Genomic DNA, 20,350 nt, shown 5'->3' with positions numbered 1-20,350 from the left:
CTACCAGCGGAGGGAGGAGGGGACGCTGCCTATATGAACATCGGAAATACAGTATACTTCAAATAATTCAGTATTAATTTGGAGGGAAGGGAAGGGAGTGGGGAGTGGGGAGTGGGTGTATTTAAAATAATGCAGTATTGATACGCAGGGGAGCTAGACTGGTCTCCAAACAGCTGTTTTATACCTGCATTGACAATCCACTACATATTTACTGCGACCGCACAGTTCACGAATAAAACAAACAGGCATTAGTATGGAATAAAATAATTGTCCCTGATGTGGGAAAGAGAGGTTGGAACTACGAGCGGACAGCAGGTCAGCAAAATCAGGGTAACGGGATTCATTTTGTCTCAAGAATTAACATAAGAATAGAGCGCTTGCTGCTGGAAAACACGCAGACTGTCTGCCACTTCGCTTTGTACTGGTCCTTCATTGTAGCAGCACGGTTAATTTCAGGCCGCATGATATTCGCAGATCTGATATTCGAATTCCAGCACTGACAGTAGCCACGATCGGTATTTTCCATTCAACAAGGAGAACACTGATAATCTAAAAACCGAGCTCCATAGCTGCAGTCGCTTAAGTGCGGCCGGTATCCAGTATTCGGGAGATAGTAGGTTCGAACCCCACTGTCGGCAGCCCTGAAAATGGTTTTCCGTGGTTTCCCATTTTCACACCAGGCAAATGCTGGGGCTGTACCTTAATTAAGGCCATGGCCACTTCCTTCCCACTCCTAGCCCTTTCCTGTCCCATCGTCGCCATAAGACCTATCTGTGTCGATGCGACGTAAAGCAACCAGCAAAAAAAAAAAAAAAAAAAAAATGAGATAATCTAAAATCGTATTTTATCGGACATATATATATATATACATATATATATTTATTGAACGAATCAACGACTTTCCGCAATTACGGGTTGTCACAATGGACAAAGTAAAGCGTATCAGGATACAGAAATTTTTATTATATAGAGATATAGTGGTAATATGGTCTTTTAACTATGGAGGTTCGAACAAATGAGATCTCACTGTGCGTACAGATCTAAGTTATGTATGGTGGTAGTAACTATGCTTTCAATGCTGTTCATAGGAGCTCGAAATTTTTCGCTTTGTCTGAAGCGTTTCTTGACATCAGCTAAAAGGCCAGTGTGATACAGGGGTGTACCGAGAATGGGGTGGGGGATTTATAGAATAAATATTCCCCAGCAGAAGAACCTCCAAACATAAATCGGTTTAAAGTAGAGGAATTAACGATTAAGTCCAGATTACAGGTTATGGAATGTGAGAAGCCTCCTCGCCACCACCAGAAAATCTCCAAATATAAGTCAATTTAAGGGAGTCATGACTGAAAATTGGAGCTTCTACAATTTACCTCTTATCATTACCGTACCAAATTTAAAACACAAGCACATACTAATAAAATAGAGAATCAAACACAATTTGAAGTTGGTTAGTTAATTTGTTGCAAAGTTATTAACAATTATTTTATTTGTTGCATGGAAAATGCTTCTTCTGGCGCAGTTTTCATTATTTTTGGATTATAATTTGACAGACTTGTCAAAAATATTCATATTATTAATAATAACTCTGAGTTTTGCCTCTGTGGATCAGTGGTAGTGTGTCGGCCTCCGGATCCCAAGATAGCAGGTTCAAACCTGGCAAAATTCATTAAATCTCAGCCATAGACGCTCAAGAGAGTTTCGGTTCACTCTGTCTGCCATCTAGTGGGCCTAGAGTAAAACGGAACGTCGAAATTGACAAGCAGACAGCCATATAGCGTCAAATTGAAATGTATGCACACAGTAACCGAGGCCATACGATGATTATTATTAACTGTTGGAAATATAAGTTTATATTTTTTTCATAACTCTTACAGTAGGCAAAACTCTAGTTTGGTGCTATTTTAGTAACAGCAATATGAAGGTAATATTCAACTGATAATAAAATGCTAAACTACTTTTAAATCTTCTTCTTCTTCTTCTGATCTGTTTACCCTCCAGGATCGGTTTTTCCCTCGGACTCAGCGAGGGATCCCACCTCTTACCGCCTCAACGGCAGTGTCCTGAGCTTCAGACTCTGAGTCGGGGGATACAACTGTGGAGGATGACCAGTACCTCGCCTCCTATGCTGAACAGGGAGGGGCCTTGCAGAGTGATGGGAATATTGGAAGGGATAGACAAGGAAGAGGGGAAGAAGCGGCCGTGGCCTTAAGTTAGGTACCATCCCGGCATTTGCCTGGAGGAGAAGTGGGAAACCACGGAAAACCACTTCCAAGATGGCTGAGGTGGGAACCGAAGCCACGTCCACTCAGTTGACCTCCCGGGGCTGAGTGGACCCCTTTTCAACCCTCGTAACACTTTTCAAATTCCTTGGCAGAGCCAGGAATCGAACCCGGGCCTCCGGGAGTGGCAGCTAATCACAGTAAACACTACACCACAGAGGCGGACCTTATATTCCTCTACCTATTGAAACTTGATCAGAAAATTTCAGTTGAATCTGATAAAAACCCTGTCGCAGCGAGCATTTCATACCTGGCAATGAGCTGATAATATTTTAAGCTAGAAAATTTCAATTGAATGTTTTAAGAAACATATTTGCTTTAAAACTGCTGTGGACTGTATGTTACTCCATCAGAATCCTGTTTACTCTTATGCACAGTCTAGGCTTACTACAATGTAAATCTATTCCAGCGGAATTAATAAAATGGTAGTCCAAAAAGACTTTGAAGCCCACATAGTCTGATAAAGTGCCCCTACCCTTCAAATCCGACATTTAGATCTTTAAAATGGCTTTAGGGCAAAACGGAATACGAGATTTGAAAGAAGAATTGGGGGATTTTTAAAATTGAAAATTCGTAATTTTGGCCAAAATTGCAACATTTCGGTCGCGACTCCTTTTAAAGAAGTGAAATTAACGATTAAGACCCAGTTACAGGTTATGAAATATGTCGAAAACACCCTCGCCATTAGTCGGCAGTAATATGGATATTTGACCTAATTAATTCCTATAAGATATGCAAACGAAATCAGTATCATTTCAATAACGTGATGATATGCATTTAATCCATTCTTAAGCGCAACGTTAAGATACTTTCTTGCAAAAGATGGCAACGTGTGAGTGTGGCCGACTAGATCCGACGAAGCAGCGAACATATTTGGAAGCTGCGGATGTGTGTGACTGATAAATTACTTAATCCACTGGTAAATAATATATTACGGAGAACAGCTTCATTATCTGTTTCAATGTTCTTTTTCGATTTTAATGGGGTTAAAAATATATTTAAGGACCACAGTATCAAATGAGCATTTGAACGGCTTAGCTCTTCTTCCAGTTCATTGAGATACAGAAATCAACCAAGACACTGTGCTAATTCCTTGTGGTAAGGCTTTAAGAGCGATTTTTAAAATCATTTGATGATTTTATTTCTAATCGGGCAATGATTTTGTATTTTATTCCTTAAATATTGTAAATATCTTGATTCTCTCCTGCTTTTCAGTTTTCTTAAGGTATACCATAACATAATACTTTAGTTACTATGTGAGGCAGTCTATACTTACATCCACCATCTCGCCCTCTAAAAGTACATTCCCTGGTGTGGTACATCGTCGGCTTACTATATTTTAGCCTATACTGGGTCTAAATACATCCTTGAGCCCTGCTATGTCGAGGGTAGCGAATTAACAGTGGCAACTGATGAACTATATGGGGCCTCATCTTAAATCACATAATACATACTATAATCCTACGTCTAAATAATTACATTCCTACCGAGTTTTCTGCGTGATTCATGCCGCGTAGCTGTAGGCTTGCATTTGGGAGTTGGTGTATTCGAACCCCACCATCGGCAACACTTAAGATGATATGTGTACTATCATCTTCACTCATCGTGGCGGTTCACCGATCAGGAGATGGACTGCTGTCAAATTCTTCCGACTTCTACTGCTGTGATAGGAAGGTTTTTGTCATGCTCCAGGTGTCCAGAATGACAGCCTTCTGCATTTGTAGAAGTGTATACTGTAGGTGATCTTCAGATCCTGCAGGTGTTGTTGCAGCTTATTGCGCATAAGGCCTGTGGCAGAGATGACTCTCAGTGTTGTCAGGTCAATTTCCCACAGTATTCGAACTTCTGCAGCAAGGTCAGTGTACTATTTAATCTATTGGACATAGGCCTGGTGATATTGTGATCTGGATGGACCGTCACATTCAGAAGATCAGTCTTCTTGAGCTGTTTGTCAGTCCGGCCTGTTTGATCTTATGTCCTATCTGTCTGCAAAGATCGATTCTATTACAGCTTGAACTTTTCATTTTCGAGCACATATGATAGTCTGTACTCGTAATATGGGATTTTCTGATCTATAAGTCCCGATTTGACTCCCAGCTCTTGATACACAATCATAGCTACGGCATCATGCCGATGAGTACATTTTTACCTGCCATTGCCTTACATGCACCCACAATATGCTCCACCGTCTCAGCTGTATCTCCGCATATCCTGCATCTGTCGTTCACTTCTTCCTTTAAGACATACTTGGGTAGATACGAGTGCTTACGACTCTAGCCTAGATTGCTACAAGAACCCTTCTGCTTCTCCATGGAGGTAGCCTTGCTTTAGCGAGGGAGTGGATTTCAGACTGTCAACAGACGGTTGACTTAGACGTTGAGAATCTGAACCATGGAGTTCTTTCTGCTTCCAGGCATGCAGTTATTATTATTATTATTATTATTATTATTATTATTATTATTATTATTATTATTATTATTATTATTATTATTATTATTATTAGAAAATGAGAAATGTGCAAGGAAATACTGTATTCGAGCAGCCTGCAAGGTCATGACGGGTTATTTAATAAAATAATATTTAATAGAGAATGCATGCTGTAAAGCAGTTTCTCTGTGTCCTACACAGTCATTAAGCGTATCATTATTAGGTTGATTATGTGCTTAGCCGCTGAAGAGCAGGACAGTTTTGCGTGGATATGCTATTAAAAGCTAATAAGCGAAGCTCACATCATTATGTAGGTCCACACACACCGTTTATTGGACGTGAGAGGGCGGGCTGGTCGGGCTTTGTCAGCCTCTAACCAAACATTTCGATGGCGTTAGTGACGACGTAACGCTCTCACTATTTGCTCCGTAACCAGCTTCCAGCTTCTTTACTTTGCTTGTGCGTGACTGTCACCGACAAAAGAGCAGGTCCATAAGATATATCACAGCGGTCATCAACAACCTCCTTCAATCATCAGTCGTCAATCATCAATGATATTCATTTAGGATTGTCGCCCAGGTGGCAGATTCGCTATCGACCATTCCCCTTCATAATTTATTCCAGTCCCTTACTCCTCGTTCTATAAATGAACAGGCCTTTCTTTTATTTCTTAATCTGCTTACCCTCCAGGGTCGGTTTTTCCCTCGGACTCAGCGAGGGATCCCACCTCTTACCGCCTCAAGGGCAGTGTCCTGGAGCGTGGGACCTTGAGTCGGGGATACAACTGGGAAGGAGGACCAGTACTTCGCCCAGGCTGCCACACCTGCTATGCTGAACAGGGGCCTTGCGGGGGGATGGGAAGATTTGAAGGGATAGACAAAGAAGAGGGAAGGAAGAGGCCATGGCCTTAAGTTAGGTACCATCCCCGTATTTGCCTGGAGGAGAAGTGGGAAACCACGGAAAACCACTTCCAGGATGCTGAGGTAGGAATCGAACCCCCCTCTACTCAGCTGACCTCTCGAGGCTGAGTGGACCCCGTTCCAGCCCTCATATTTTTCAAATTTCGTGGCAAAGCCGTGGATCGAACGCGGGCCTCCGGGTGTGGCAGCTAATCACGCTAACCACTACACCACACAGGCGGATAAATGAATATTTGTCCCGATTTGTTCTCTTGAATTTCAACTTCATCTTCAGTCAATCAATCAATCAATCAATCAATCAATCAATCAATCAATCAATCAATCAATCAATCAATCAATCAATCAATCAATCAATCAATCAATCAATCAATCAATCAATCAATCAATCAATCAATCAATCATCACTGATCTGTTTTTAGTTCAGTCGCCCAGGTGGTGGATTCCCTTTGTGTTGTCTACCTGGTCTTTTCTTAAATAACTGCAAAGAACTTTGAAATTTATGGAACATCTCCTTTGGTAAATTGATCTATAAACGAATATTTGCCCCAATTTGTCACCTTGAATTCCTCGTTTATTACATTTTCCTTTCCTACTTCTAAAATCTCCGCTCAAGCTTATTCGTTTACTAATGTCATTCGACGCCATCTCTCCACCGACAACTCGAAACTAGCACATAGTCGAGCATAGTCTTCCTAGCCTAGAGTTCGCAAAATTTTCGTAACAGTATTTCTTTGGCGGAAATCAATAGAACAAACTGTGGTGCTTTCGTACGGATCGTTTCTAGTTGTCGTATCAAGTAGTTCTAGTGTAGGTCCCATACACTCTAACTATTTCTAATTGGGGTCTTACGAGAAACACGCCATCTCCTTTAGGTCCTTACTACAACCCCTAAATACCTTCATAACCATGTGAAGAGATCTATAATTTCCCCGATGAAGATAATTCCGTATGTTAACACACAGATACTTACAGTGATCCCCATGGCGTATTATCACTCCATCAACACGATAATTAAAACTGAGAGGACTTTTCCTCTTGGTGAAAATGACAACCTGACTTTTCATTCAATTTACATTCATACCATTGTCTGCTGTCCATCTCACAACATGGTCTAGGTCCCCCTGCAGTCACTCACAATCCTGCAACTCATTTACTACTCTATACAGTATAACATTTTCTAAAATAGCCCTATCCGTGATTCCAGTTATTTATTCATATAATTTAAATATAAACAAAAATATAAATGTCCAATAATACTGCCTTGTGTGACCCTCTTCTTAAATATTACAGGGTCAGATAACACTTCGCCTACTTCAATTTTCTGAGTTCTGTTTTCTACAAATGTAGCCACCCATTCAACCGCCCTTTTGTCTACTTTAATAGTCCTCATTTTTGCCAGAAAACTCCTATCGTCTACCCTATCAAAAGCCTTGGATAGGTCAATAGCGACATAGTCCATTTGACTACCTGAATCTATTTCATTGTCACCTAAAACCTGAGTCAGTAAGGCGTTTAACGGACAACAATTAACGTTAACTACATCAACAGCAAGAACAACAAAAAGCGGACAATAGCATAGGGTGTTCTGCGATCTACTTTACATTATCTGTCACTTAAATCTTAATAGCGTCACTTTCGATTGCAATGGTGTGAGCAGAGAGCATCGTAGAGCATTATAAGCTGGTGAAGATATTAGGATTACCAGATATTTCAACAAGAAAAAAAGTAGTAACCTATGTTACGTACAGTATACTGTACTTACGGAATTGTAAAAAAGTTATCAAAACATACTATACTGAAAATGCTGTTTCAAGTTACATTGTCTACCGGAAAATTCTTAACTTACTGCGTACAAACAAAGTAAAATTAGTCATTATTTGGACCCGGCTAAACCCTCGAAAATAGCTATTCCCTCTTCTTGAAATACACCTGATGATGTGATTGTAAGATTTCAACTTCTTCTTTCGGTGAATCTTTGATAGATCATATTAATTTTGACTCATTTTAAAGTATTTGTTATCTGGATTACCACGGATTGCTTTTCTTACGATAAAATGTGCAAAACACATTTGCGAAAATTGAATTTTAAGCGGACGATAACAGGATGATAAACGTAGTGCCTGATTTGCTTAGCAGGCCTACCAACATAGATACGAATCAAGTTAGACAACTTGATGATGACGCTTTTTATTTAAAGGGGCCTAACATGTAGGTCATCGGCCCCTAATGGCACGAGGTACGAAATGAGACAAAATGTAATGACAATTTAAAAGTCCAAAATTCACCCACTGACCAGAAATCAAAACGTGATGATGAACAATGAATGGATGAATGTGAATTTAAAATAATCTGCGGATCCAACTCATAATTCTAAAAGTTAAAAATAATTCCAAAATCTATTCACAGACTAGAATTCAAAAAGACGACGATGAACAAAGATTATGAACTTAAAACAATCAGTGGATCCGACCCGCAATGCCCCACCTTCCCAGAAACTATCTTAAAACAATAGTATTACTGACCAAGGGACTGCTTCCAAAGCACAATCCTAAATCGATGATGCTTATTGTCTAAAGAGATACAAAATCCAGGTCAACGGCCCATCATAATAGTACTTATCGCTAGTAAAGTACAACAGTATTTCTCATGTTGCGGTACTAATCAAAAGTAGCCTGGACTCACGCTGCTCCACACGTTATGGTACTACGTCGCTCAGGTAACGCAGGCCTATGGTGTTTCTCACATATTGGCGCTGCTCATAGGCAACCCATCGTGTTCCTCACATAGGTGTACGAATCACGAGCGCCAGTATTCCCGTGGTGTAACTTACATAGTGGGGTACCAATCACAGGCAACGCAGACCCACGGAGTCGCTCATATAGTGGTACTAACCACAGGCAACGCCCAGACCCGTGGTGTTTTCTCACATAATGTTATTAATCACAGGCAACGTCAAGCCCTTGGTGCTAATAACAGGTACTGTAAACCCACAGTGAACCAATCTCTGCTGCTACTAATCACAAATCTATTGTATACCTAACATAGTGGTACTACTCGCATGTAAAGGTGACCCATGGTGCTCCCTGTGTGATGGTACTAACCACAAGTAGTTTCGTGGTTCTAATTCAATCATCACGTGGTCGCCCCGTTTAGCCGCCTCTTACGACAGGCAGGGGATACCGTGGGTGTATTCTTCGTCTACGTCCCCCCACCCACAGGGGGTCGATTTACTGTTGAGAAAGTTTGTATTCCTATGCGTTTCTCCCGTTGCAATTTTTAGAAGGAGAATTGCCCACTCTGGGAACATAACAAACGCAGGACCAAAATCATGTCTAAAGAAAATGGAGTAATCCGAGAAACAAACCACTTGGCAACACTAGGTGGCATATTTTTAGTGCCAAATGGCATTTTTCTTCGGGAGAAGATGACTGACGTGCCAGTTAGGAAGACCGCAAGACGAGCAGTGCAATCTCTACCTCACGTCATTCGTTCATGGTAGTGGTATATATATTTGCAATTTGTTTTACATCGCACCGACACAGATAGGTCTTATGGCGACGATGGGTTATGAAAGTACTAGAAGTGGGAAGGAAGAGGAAATATAAGTGGAAGTATACCCCCGTATAATGCGTAAGCATGAAACGGAGATTTTTTTTCAGTCAGTCATTAATCATTACCGATCTGCATTTAGGGCAGTCGCCCGGGTGGCAGATTCTCTATCTTTTGTTTTCCTGGCCATTTTTAAAATGATTGAAAAGAAATTGGAAGTTTATTGAACATCTCCCTTGGTAAGTTATTCCGATCTCTAACACCCCTTTCTACAAATGAGTATTTGCCCCAATTTGTCCTCTTGAATTCCAACTTTATCTTCATATTGTGATCTCTCCTACTTTTAAAGACACCACTCAAACTTATTCGTCTACTAATGTCATTCGACGCCTTCTCTCCACTGACACACACTTAATCGAGCAGCTCGTCTCCTTTCTCCCAAGTCCTCCCAGCCCAAATTATGTAACATTTTTGTAACGCTACTCTTTTGTCGCATATCACCCTGAACAAATCTAGCTGCTTTTCTTAGGATTTTTTGAAGTTATTGAATCGCATAATCCTGGTGAGGGTCCCATACACTGGAACCATACTCTAGTTAGGGTCTTACAAGGGAGTTATATGCCCTTTTCTTGACATCCTGACTACACCCCCCCCCCCCAAACACCCTCATAATCATGTGCACAGATCTGTATCCTTTATTTACAATCCCATTTATGTGATTACCCCAATGAAGATATTTCCTTATATTAACACATATGTACTTAAAATGTTCCCCGTAAGGAAATTTCACCTCATCAACGTAGTAACTATGACATGACATTTCCAATTTGTGAAACATAAAGGTCCAATAACACTGCCTTGAGGAATTGCCCTCTTATTTATTACAGCGTCAGATAAAGCTTCGCCTACTCTAATTCTCTGAGATACATTTTCTAGAAACATAGCCACCCATTCAGTCACTATTTCGTCTAGTCCAAATGCACTCATTTTTGCCAGCAGTCTCCCATAATCTACCCTATCAAGTGCCTTATATAAGTCAAGAGGACTTGTATCTCAGTGAACTCATCTCAGGTTTTAGGCCAAGGTAATCGAGTTTTAAAGGTCAGGAAAATGTCTTAGGACTCCTATACAGTCTAGAAACTTAGAACTTGGTACCAGAGAACTTGATACTTCCATGATCCTCGAAAAATCGAGAGCACCCAAATCTTTTCGCGGAGGCTAATGTGTGTGATGGTTGGGGTGGATGTGTTCGAAATTTGGGCTAAGAAACAAAGTATGGAAGTGTTAATTTTTCACTTTCATTTTTCTTTGAAACAGCACATGTGTATTGACACTTAATACAATGAAAATGAAAACCTACAACCTGTTTTCCAGTCAGTGAGCGGGTCAGGGATAGGCGAGGATAGGAATTGTGCCGGCTGCCGAAGCCTGCCGCACTTCTCTGGGGCAATGATTAAGGAATGACAGATGAAATTATAGTGGAGAGTGTTGCTGGAATGAAAGATGACAGAGCAAACCGGAGTACCCGGAGAAAAACCTGAACCACTTCCGCTTTGTCCAGCACAAATCTCACATGGAGTGACCGGGATTTGAACTACGCAACCCAGCGGTGAGAGGCTGACGCGCTGCCCCCTGAGCCACGGAAGCTATACTTAATATAATGCGAATGTTAAAAAATATCTATAGGAAATAAATTATTTGCGTGCCAGTTTGCTTTACATATACACTCCGCAGTAGAAAGCCACAGCATTTGCCTGTATAAAAATGGAAAACAATATTCAGATCTGCTGACAGTGGGATTCGAACCCATTATCTCCCGGATGCAAACTCACAGCTGCGCGCCCCTAACTGCCCGGCCAAATCGCCCGGTAGGGAGCGGTAAGTGATACGAGTGTATTTGTTCAAGCAGCGATACCTTTAAGAATTCTGCAGGTCTAGATATTACTTTTCCTAATTGAATGCCCAGGAAATATGAAAGTTTATTTCACAGAGCTTAGGGTTTCCCAGGAGTATTTGCGTCACATTTCAATACTTCCATTGTCTTCCTGGTCACCTGACATTGAACTCCATGTCGAAACATTCGTGACTTGGATCATAATTCGCAGAAATTTTGAGCAGGATTACGTGCGGCGTTTGATTCCATGCCCAATCGCCTAAACGCACATACAGGGTTTAACAGTGAGGTATGGTCAAAGTTTCAGGACACATTCCTCACACGTGGAAGAAGAAAGTATGTTATATGGATATGGGTCCGAAGACGCTTTATTTCCATGTTAGAACTCATTTTTGTCCGCCTCTGTGGTGTGGTGGTTAGTGTGATTAGCTGCCATCCCCAGAGGCCCGGGTTCGATTCTCGGCTCTGCCACGAAATTTGAAAAGTGGTACGAGGGCTGGAACGGGGTCCACTCAGCCTCTGGAAGTCAACTGAGTAGAGGTGGGTTCGATTCCCACCTCAGTCATCCTGGAAGTGGTTTTCCGTGGTCTCCCACTTCTCCTCCAGGCAAATGCCGGGATGGTCCCTAACTCAATGCCACAGCCGCTTCCTTCCCCTCTTCCTTGTCTATTACTTCCAATTTTCCCATCCCCCCGCAAGGCCCTGTTCAGCATAGCAGGTGAGGCCGCCTGGGTGAAGTACTTGTCATTCTCCCCAGTTGTATCCCCGACCCAGACTTTCCTTGAAGCGGTAGAGGTGGGATCTCTCGCTGAGTCTGAGGGAAAAACCGACCCTGGAGGATAAACAGATAAAGAAGAAGAAGAAGAAAAGGAAGAAGAACTCATTTTTTTACAACTCTACACAGTACATTAATAGTGGGAAACACAGGAACAGAATGTACCCCATGAAATGTTCAAAATGCCCCCCGTTAGCTTTGATAGTTGAATCATCCTGCCGACGCATTGCATCTAGAAGAAAGTAAAATAAAACAGATCGTGTCTCACCCTACACATTTCCAGCCCTTCAGAGAAGCAACTCAGTGTTGAAAACCTCCTAGGAATATGATCTACGAACGTTAGGTAAATAAAATATAATGAAGTATGAGAATCATTATGTCCACCTCTGTGGTGTACTGGTTAGCCGTGATTAGGTGCCAGCCCCGGAGGCCCGGGTTCGATTCCTGCCTCTACCACGTAATTTGAAAAGTGGTACGAGGGCTGGAACTTATTCGCCCAGACTAGAGAGGTCAACTGAGTAGAGGGGGATTCGATTCCCGCCTCAGCCATCCTCGAAGTGGCTTTCCGTGGTTTCCCACTTCTCCCCCAGCAAAATGCCGGGATGGTACCTAACTTACGGCAAAGGCCACTTACTTCCCTCTTCCTTATCTATCCCTCCAATCTTCCCATCCCCCCACAAGGCCTCTCTTCAGCATAGCAGGTGAGGCCGCCTGGGCGAGGTACTCTTCCCCCTCTCCAGTTGTATCCGCCGACCCAAAGTCTCACACACCATGATACTGCCTTTGAGGCGGTAGAGGTGGGATCCTTCGCTGAGTCCGTGGGAAAAACCAACCCTGGAGGGTAAACGGATTAAGAAAGAAAGAACGAAGAAATGAAAATATGTTTATTCCTAAAAAATTTCTTAATAATCGTTGTCCGATCGATTAGCTTAGAAGTTTGCCTTTTTTCTACCCCTACGAGCGCTAATGTGAATCAATGAATTGTTTCACTTAAGTCCTTATAACTACATTCGGTGAGGACATTTTTCAAAAGGTCAAGAAACATATGAGGGCATTGGAGCAAGGAACAAACTACAGAAAGAATTATGAAATAATTTAATTTGGCTAGGATTTGAATCAAAAAGAAAATGAGTAAAGGAACAAGCTTTTTTTATCTGCTTTTCCGGAACTGCATTTAGGCCTGAAGTGATTTCAGAAATATGTGTTTTGTTATAGTTTGTTAGAACTATCCAAAACTCACAATTTGAAACCTTTCCGGGCCATTTCGTCCGTTAACTTTCGGCACAATTGAGTAAATTGCTTAATTTTACGTTGTTCATAGTATGGGGATCGCTACTTTGTCTGCCAAGACATGTTTTCAACATTAAAACCTTGTATCTCACCCTACACTTGAGAAATAAAAAGGAACCAATTTTGCCTTTGTGTAAATCAAATAATCATAAATGTCTCCCGCTCATGTCCATCCATCAATGGCTGCTAATTCCAGATAACATAGCCTGCACGGTTGCTAGGTAACACTGTGTGACAGTCCATCCATACCTTACATCACTGCTGCACGTTTGCTACGATTACACTTCCGTCACACATTCTGTCACACCAAGTCATACAAATTTTCGGATGGCCCGCAGCCATAAGATATATTTGTCAAAAATCACCTAACTACATTTTCGGATGACCCGCAGCCATAAGATATATTTGTCAACAATCACCTAACTTCATTTTCGGATGACCTGCAGCCATAAGATATATTTGTCAGCAATCACCTAACTACATTTTCGGATGGCCCGCAGCCAAAGGTATATTTGTAAACAATCACCTAACTACATTTTCGGATGACCCGCAGCCAAAGGTATATTTGTAAACAATCACCTAACTACATTTTCGGATCACCCGCAGCCATAAGATATATTTGTCAACAATCACCTAACTTCATTTTCGGATGACCCGCAGCCATAAGATATATTTGTCAACAATCACCTAACTACATTTTCGGATGACCCGCAGCCATAAGATATATTTGTCAGCAATCACCTAACTACATTTTCGGATGACCCGCAGCCATAAGATATATTTGTCAACAATCACCTAACTTCATTTTCGGATGACCTGCAGCCATAAGATATATTTGTCAACAATCACCTAACTTCATTTTCGGATGGCCCGCAGCCATAAGTTATATTTGTCAACAATCACCTAACTACATTTTCTCCGCCCCACAGAAAAACATACAATAATGAATAAGGTTTTGGGCTTAGTAGACGAGAGATCGAGTAGATTCTTTAACCGTTCTCCTCTTTTTTCCTTTTATCTGTTTTCTTTACGTCGCACCGACACAGACAGGTTTTATGGCGACGATGGGGTAACAAAGGGCAAGGAATGGGGAGGAAGCGACCGTGGCTTTAATTAAGGTACAGCCCCAGCACTTGCCTGTTGTGAAAATGGGAAACCACGGAAAAACATCTTCAGGGCTGCCGAATCCACTATCTCCCGAATGCAAGCTGACAGGTGCAGCCACGTGCTTCGTGTTCCTCTCTTAGCAGCCTCTTTGCATCCTTTAACTCCACCCACAGGGGAAATAAAGAGTTCCAATAAATCGAAAGAAAAATGAGTGTCTAAAAAAATTAAATGAAAGCCATTATATACCTTGTAAATGTAATACCAACAACAACAACAACAATAATAATAATAATAATAATAATAATAATATCAACGAGCAAGTGACCCTGCCGTTTGTGTCACGTAGCTATCAGCTTACAATCGGGAGAAAGTGTGTTCGAACCCAACTGTCGGCAGTCCTGAAGATGGTATTCCCTGGTTTCCCATTTTCACACCAGGAAAATGCTGGGTCTGTACCTTAACTAAGGCCACAGCCACTTCCTTCTCACTCCTAGTCCTTCCCTATTCCTCCGTCGCCAGAAGACCTATCTATTATTATTATTATTATTATTATTATTATTATTATTATTATTATTATTATTATTATTATTATTATTATTTAGTCAGCCTTGTGGTGTGGAGGTAGCCAGCCTGTTCCTATTTTCCAACACCCTGGATTCGTTTTCTGACCAGTTCAAGGCTTTTAATTCTGGACTGAGGAGTAGAACAGGGTTCACTTGATACGAGATTTTCTCAAGCACTTAGTTACAAGAAGAAAGCGCACAGTGTGAAGATCACGCTACTGACCTAGTGTACCGGGTATCCCATATAAACTCAGACCGAACGCAAGGTGTTTGTACTTTGCACTACGGCAGCTGATTCAGCCGAACTCATGCCGCGCGCTGCCGCCCTGCTTCAAGCGTGTATACAATCTTGTATGAAATCTTACCTTATAAAAGATGCTGGAAGTGTCGTTATTCCTGGGTTACACAGCCATTTTATCTGGTAGCCACATTCTGGCTGACGCGAGTGATTTATTTATTTATTTATTTATTTATTTATTTATTTATTTATTTATTTATTTATTTATTTATTTATTTATTTGTTTGTTTGTTTGTTTTGCTAGTTGCTTTACACAGATAGGTCTTATGGCGACGACGGGGACAGGGAAGGGCTATAGGAGTGGGAAGGAAGCGCCCGTGGCCTTAATTAAGGTACAGCCCCATTATTTGCCTGGTGTGAAATTGGGAAATCACGGAAAACTATTTTCAGGGCTACCGACAGTGGGGTTCGAACCTACTATCTCCCGAATACTGGATACTGGCCGCACTTAAGCGACTGCAGCTATCGAGCTCGGTAATGACACGAGTGAGTTCTGCCATTGTAACGTTTCTGATTTCATTCGTAATGTTCTCCTTCAGTTCCTCCAATGTGTGAGGATTTGTCCGATTTTTTTTTTCTTTTCAGTTTACCCCACAAGTAAAAATCACACACTGCTAGATCTGGAGAACGAGGGAGAAATAGACCAGCACTGATCACTCTGTCTGCAAACACTTCCGAGATTGCAAGAAGGGAATCTTTTGCTGTATGAACAGGGGCTGAATCTTGTTCAATCTAAACCACCCAGGCGATTTTTTCTTCTTCCGTTAAATGATGGCAGAACGGCGTCAAAATGTCATCTTGCTACCTCTCTGCATTTTATTGTCGTCTCGAAGTAAACAGGCCCAATTATTCGCCCTGCACTAACAGCACACCAAACACCTATCTTCCTATCATAACGAGGGACTTCATAAATACCATTAAGATTTTCAGCACACCAATAGCGAGAGTTATGACTGTTCACACAACTAGTAAGATGATATCAGAACTTTCACATACGAAAATGCGACATTGCAATGATTACTGCCTCACCATGTTAACCAGCTGAGATTCAGACGGGTGACTCATGCTTGCCAGGTCGAACACGTGCAGGCTGCTTGCAAGGTCAAGAACTATGCGCACGCCTCCCATACTGCAGCTGCCGTAGCGCATAGTACAAACACCGTGCGTTCGGTCTGGGTTTATATGGGAAACCCGGTACATAGACGATAAAGGTGACCAGAAATTGATGGCGCTAATTCCTGGTGGACTCCCAAACCTAAAACATATCCATGTTAAAAAAGGAAGATACATAAACTTAAACACTTGCATGTGATAGACACAAGAACTAAGTCGTTCATTACTGACTTGGTGTCTCGTTTTGTTTGTGTTTTTAAAGCAGGCCAACAGCAACAGTTCCGGGCCATCGCACTGGGTCAGAGGCCCTTCCTCGACTCACCCTTCACCAACCACCTCCGGGAGCTGGAGTCCTATCACCATCGACGCAAGAACGAATGTTCCTCGGGGTTCAAGGTTCCAGACTCCTCTGCCCCTCCGCAAGGTAGGTTCGTTACTCTTCTAGCATGCATAGCACGGTAGCCTAAATACAGGATGTAAGTGAAAGATAGGGAAGAGACCGATAGCTCCGGACATTTGCGGTTTCTGGCCTATAGCGTTTTTATTTGGTAATAGGTACATTAAATTGACCACCTCTGTGGTGTAGTGGTCAGTGTCATTAGGTGCCACCCTGGAAGGCCAGGATTCGATTCGCGGCTCTGCCACGAAAGTTGAAAAATGGAACGAAGGCTGGAACGGGGTCCACTCAGCCTCGGAAGGTCAAGTGAGTAGAGGGGGTTCGATTCCCACCTCAGTCATCCTCGAAGTGGTTTTCCGTGTTTCCCCACTTCTCCAGGAAAAGACCGGGATGGTACCTAACTTAAGGCCACGGTCGCTTCCTTCCCTCTTCCTTGTCTATCTCTTTCATTCTTCCCATGCCCCACAAGTCCCCTGTTCAGCATAGCAGGTGAGGCTACCTCCTCCCCAGTTGTATCCCCCGACAGAATGTCTCACCCTCCAGTACACTGTCCTTGAAGTGGTAGAGGTTGAATCCCTCGCTGAGTCCGAGGGAAAACCGTACCCTGGAGGGTACATGGATTAAGAATATATTAAATTAATAATATATATCCGACACTCTGTAAACCGATTTAGAACCATACTGAAAATAAGAACTTCGACCTAAATAGCGGGAAAATATATTTTCAAATCATTTGATTCTCCCCGGACCTTAAAACTTGGCCGGAAGTAGCGGACAGACAGGAAATTGTTCTGTGAAAAGTTCCTCTGGGCAATTCTTTTGAATAACTGTAGTCAGACTTGGGGAAGTATTAATAGGATCTTAAAACAAAGTTATTTCTAGTTGACAGCTACTTTAAACAGAAAATGTGTTCATCTAAACTCAAAATTTCCTTGAAATAATTCAACTTTTAGCTAATCTCCAACTTGGGCGAAAGCCCTAAATGCTGATTGATTGATTGATTGATTGATTGATTGATTGATTGATTGATTTATTGATTGATTGATTGATTGATTGATTGATTGATTGATTGATTGATTGATTGATTGATTGATTGATTGATTGATTGATTGATTTATTGATTGATTTAACATTTAAGTGTGAAACAAGAATCAGGTTATACCCGCACCCCTTCGCATTATTCTCTGCGCTCTCTATTTTGTAGACCACTATCTATCAACTGATGTTAGGGTGGTATAACTAGCGTTACGTGTGGTATTATGTTCATGAATCGAAGCGATTATATACTCGCTCTATTTAAAATGGTGTATGGCTTTTAGTGCGAGGAGTGTCCGAGGACATGTTCGGCTCGCCAAGTGCAGGTCTTTTGATTTGACGCGCGTAGGCGACCTGTGCGTCGTGATGAGGATAAAATGACGATGAACACGACACACACACCTAGCCCCCGGCCAGCGAAATTAACCTATGGTGGTTGACATTCCAGACCCTGCCGAGAATCGAACCCGGGACCCCTGTGACCAAAGGCCAGCACTCTAACCATTTAGCCATGGAAAGTGAAATGATACTGTGAGAAATTCACACGTGAGTATCCTTATTTTCCTTACGTTTTGAACCACGTACGTACCATAAGTACTTATGCGGATATCTTGTTTTAAAAACCAAATCCCATGGCGCAAGAGATCCGAAAGGCCATGGCCCACTAAGCGACCGCTGCTCAGCCTTAAACCCTGAAGATTATGAGGTGACGTGTGGTCAGGCTCGACGACTCCTCTCGGCCGTTCTTCTTGGCTTTGTAGACCGCGGCCGTTATGTCACCGTCAGATAGCTTCTCAATTGTAATCACGTAAGCAGAGTGGACCTCGTACCAGCCCACAGATCCAGGTAAAAATCCCTGACCTGGCCGGCAATCGAACCTGAGGCCTCCGGATGAGAGACAAGCACGGTAGAATGTCTTGTTTTAAATTTTGTAATTAAAAGTGGCGTATGGCTTTTAGTGCCGGGAGTGTCCGAGGGCAGGTTGGGCTCGCGAGATGCAAGTCTTTTGATTTGACTCCCGTAGGCGACCTGCGCATTGTGATGAGGATGAAATGATATGAAGACGACACATACACCCATCCCCCGTGCCAGCAAAATGAACCAATTATGGTTAAAATTCCCGACCCTGCCGGGAATCGAAGCCGGGACCCCTGTGACCAAAGGCCAGCACGCCAACCATTTAGCCATGGGTTGGTATTACATTTAGAAGGTATAGAATTGCTTTCATTTTCTTTTTTCTAGACACTCATTTTTCTTTCGATTTATTGGAACTCTGTCTCACCCGTGGGCGTAGTTAAAGGATGCATTGTGTGTACTAACGTTTTGTCCAAAGAGTCCACTAAGAGTGGAACACGAAGCAAGTGGCTGCACCTGTCAGCTTGCATTCGGGAGATAGTGGATTCGCAGCCTTGAAGATGTTTTTCGTGGTTTCCCATTTTCACACCGGGCAAGTGTGACCAAAGGCCAATACAGTAACCATTTAACCATAGATCCGGACAGAATTTGTAATACTGAAGTCTCCCCAAAGGAACTGAAGTGCTTTGCATGCAGTTTCCATGTATTACACACCTCTGTTAGGTTTATCCTTTGCCTTTAGAAACTTGTTATGACGCTCAACTGTTAATTAGTATAAATAACGTGAAACAGTTGCCTGTGTTACTGGTAGAAGCGCAGTTACTTAAGACTAGTTTTGATTGACGTCTTGCCTCTTGTATTCATTGTGTGTGAAAACAATCGCTGTTTTAGAACCGTCATTGTCCTGAAGTCTGAGCCCGCCATGTGGGGAGCGCGCGGGAGACAGGTGCTGCCCCCGGTGGCACACGACCTGGACAAATGAAGAGCGCAGCAAGGCCTTCATTGTTGGACAGACACACGCAATCTTCTCTTCATTTTAAACGCCTGTTTAATATTCTCCTTTCTATGTGTGTGTCTCCAATTTTAAGGAACGATTTTTCTTTCAATTTGAAGGCTACACAATTTCTGTGTGTGTTATATATTTTCGTGCTCTTTCTTTGAACATCTGCCCGCGTGTATATGCAGCTGACAATGTTGGTACCAAAACACGCGAGCCTCATTCTCCTTCCACTATGTTGATCGTTTTTATTGTAATACGAAACCCTTCGTGCTTTAGAAACTGTTAAATTGTCTGCTACTTTATTGATTACGGGCTTGGTTCATGCACCGACATAATACACCATCCTGTAACGGATCACATCAAAGGTCCCAGCCCAATTACTTGTCAGGTCCCCAGAATATACCATTGAAAATATTAAAAAATATAACATCCATTAATATCTCCTCATGTGACTAGCTATAAAGTACTTTCTTAAATATTGAAAATCTTAATTCTGATACGAAAACTTCAGGTAAATAACTCAGTTTTGAAAAATCCTAAGGATATGAGCTAGGAATTTGAGGTAAATAATATATAATAAAGTGTGACAATATATTCCTTATTTATTCCTAAAAAATGCAATCCTGTTCTTAATCATCGTTATCCGGTCGATTATATTAGCAGTTTGCTTTTTTCTACCACTACGAGCGCTAATGTGAGTCAATGCATTGTTTCTCTTAAATGCCACTACGAGCGCTAATGTGAGTCAATGCATTGATTCTCTTAAATGCCACTACGAGCGCTAATGTGAGTCAATGCATTGATTCTCTTAAATGCCACTACGAGCGCTAATGTGAGTCAATGCAGAG

General features: G+C 42.0%; 1 protein-coding gene across 1 annotated transcript in view; it reads left to right on the top strand.

Annotated features, from left to right (window-relative positions):
- Positions 1-20,350, top strand: part of LOC136857241 (runt-related transcription factor 1-like) — a 453,244-nt gene that overhangs the window by 261,337 nt on the left and 171,557 nt on the right. Inside the window, exon 3 of the mRNA XM_067135732.2 lies at positions 16,478-16,639. Coding sequence (XP_066991833.1) covers positions 16,478-16,639 — 162 coding nt within the window. The remainder of the gene's footprint in view (positions 1-16,477; positions 16,640-20,350) is intronic.

This window comes from Anabrus simplex, chromosome 1 (assembly GCF_040414725.1).
Source record: "Anabrus simplex isolate iqAnaSimp1 chromosome 1, ASM4041472v1, whole genome shotgun sequence".
Classification (NCBI taxonomy): domain Eukaryota; kingdom Metazoa; phylum Arthropoda; class Insecta; order Orthoptera; family Tettigoniidae; genus Anabrus; species Anabrus simplex.
Note: the sequence above shows the minus strand (reverse complement) of the source record. Positions and strands in the feature narration are given on the sequence as shown.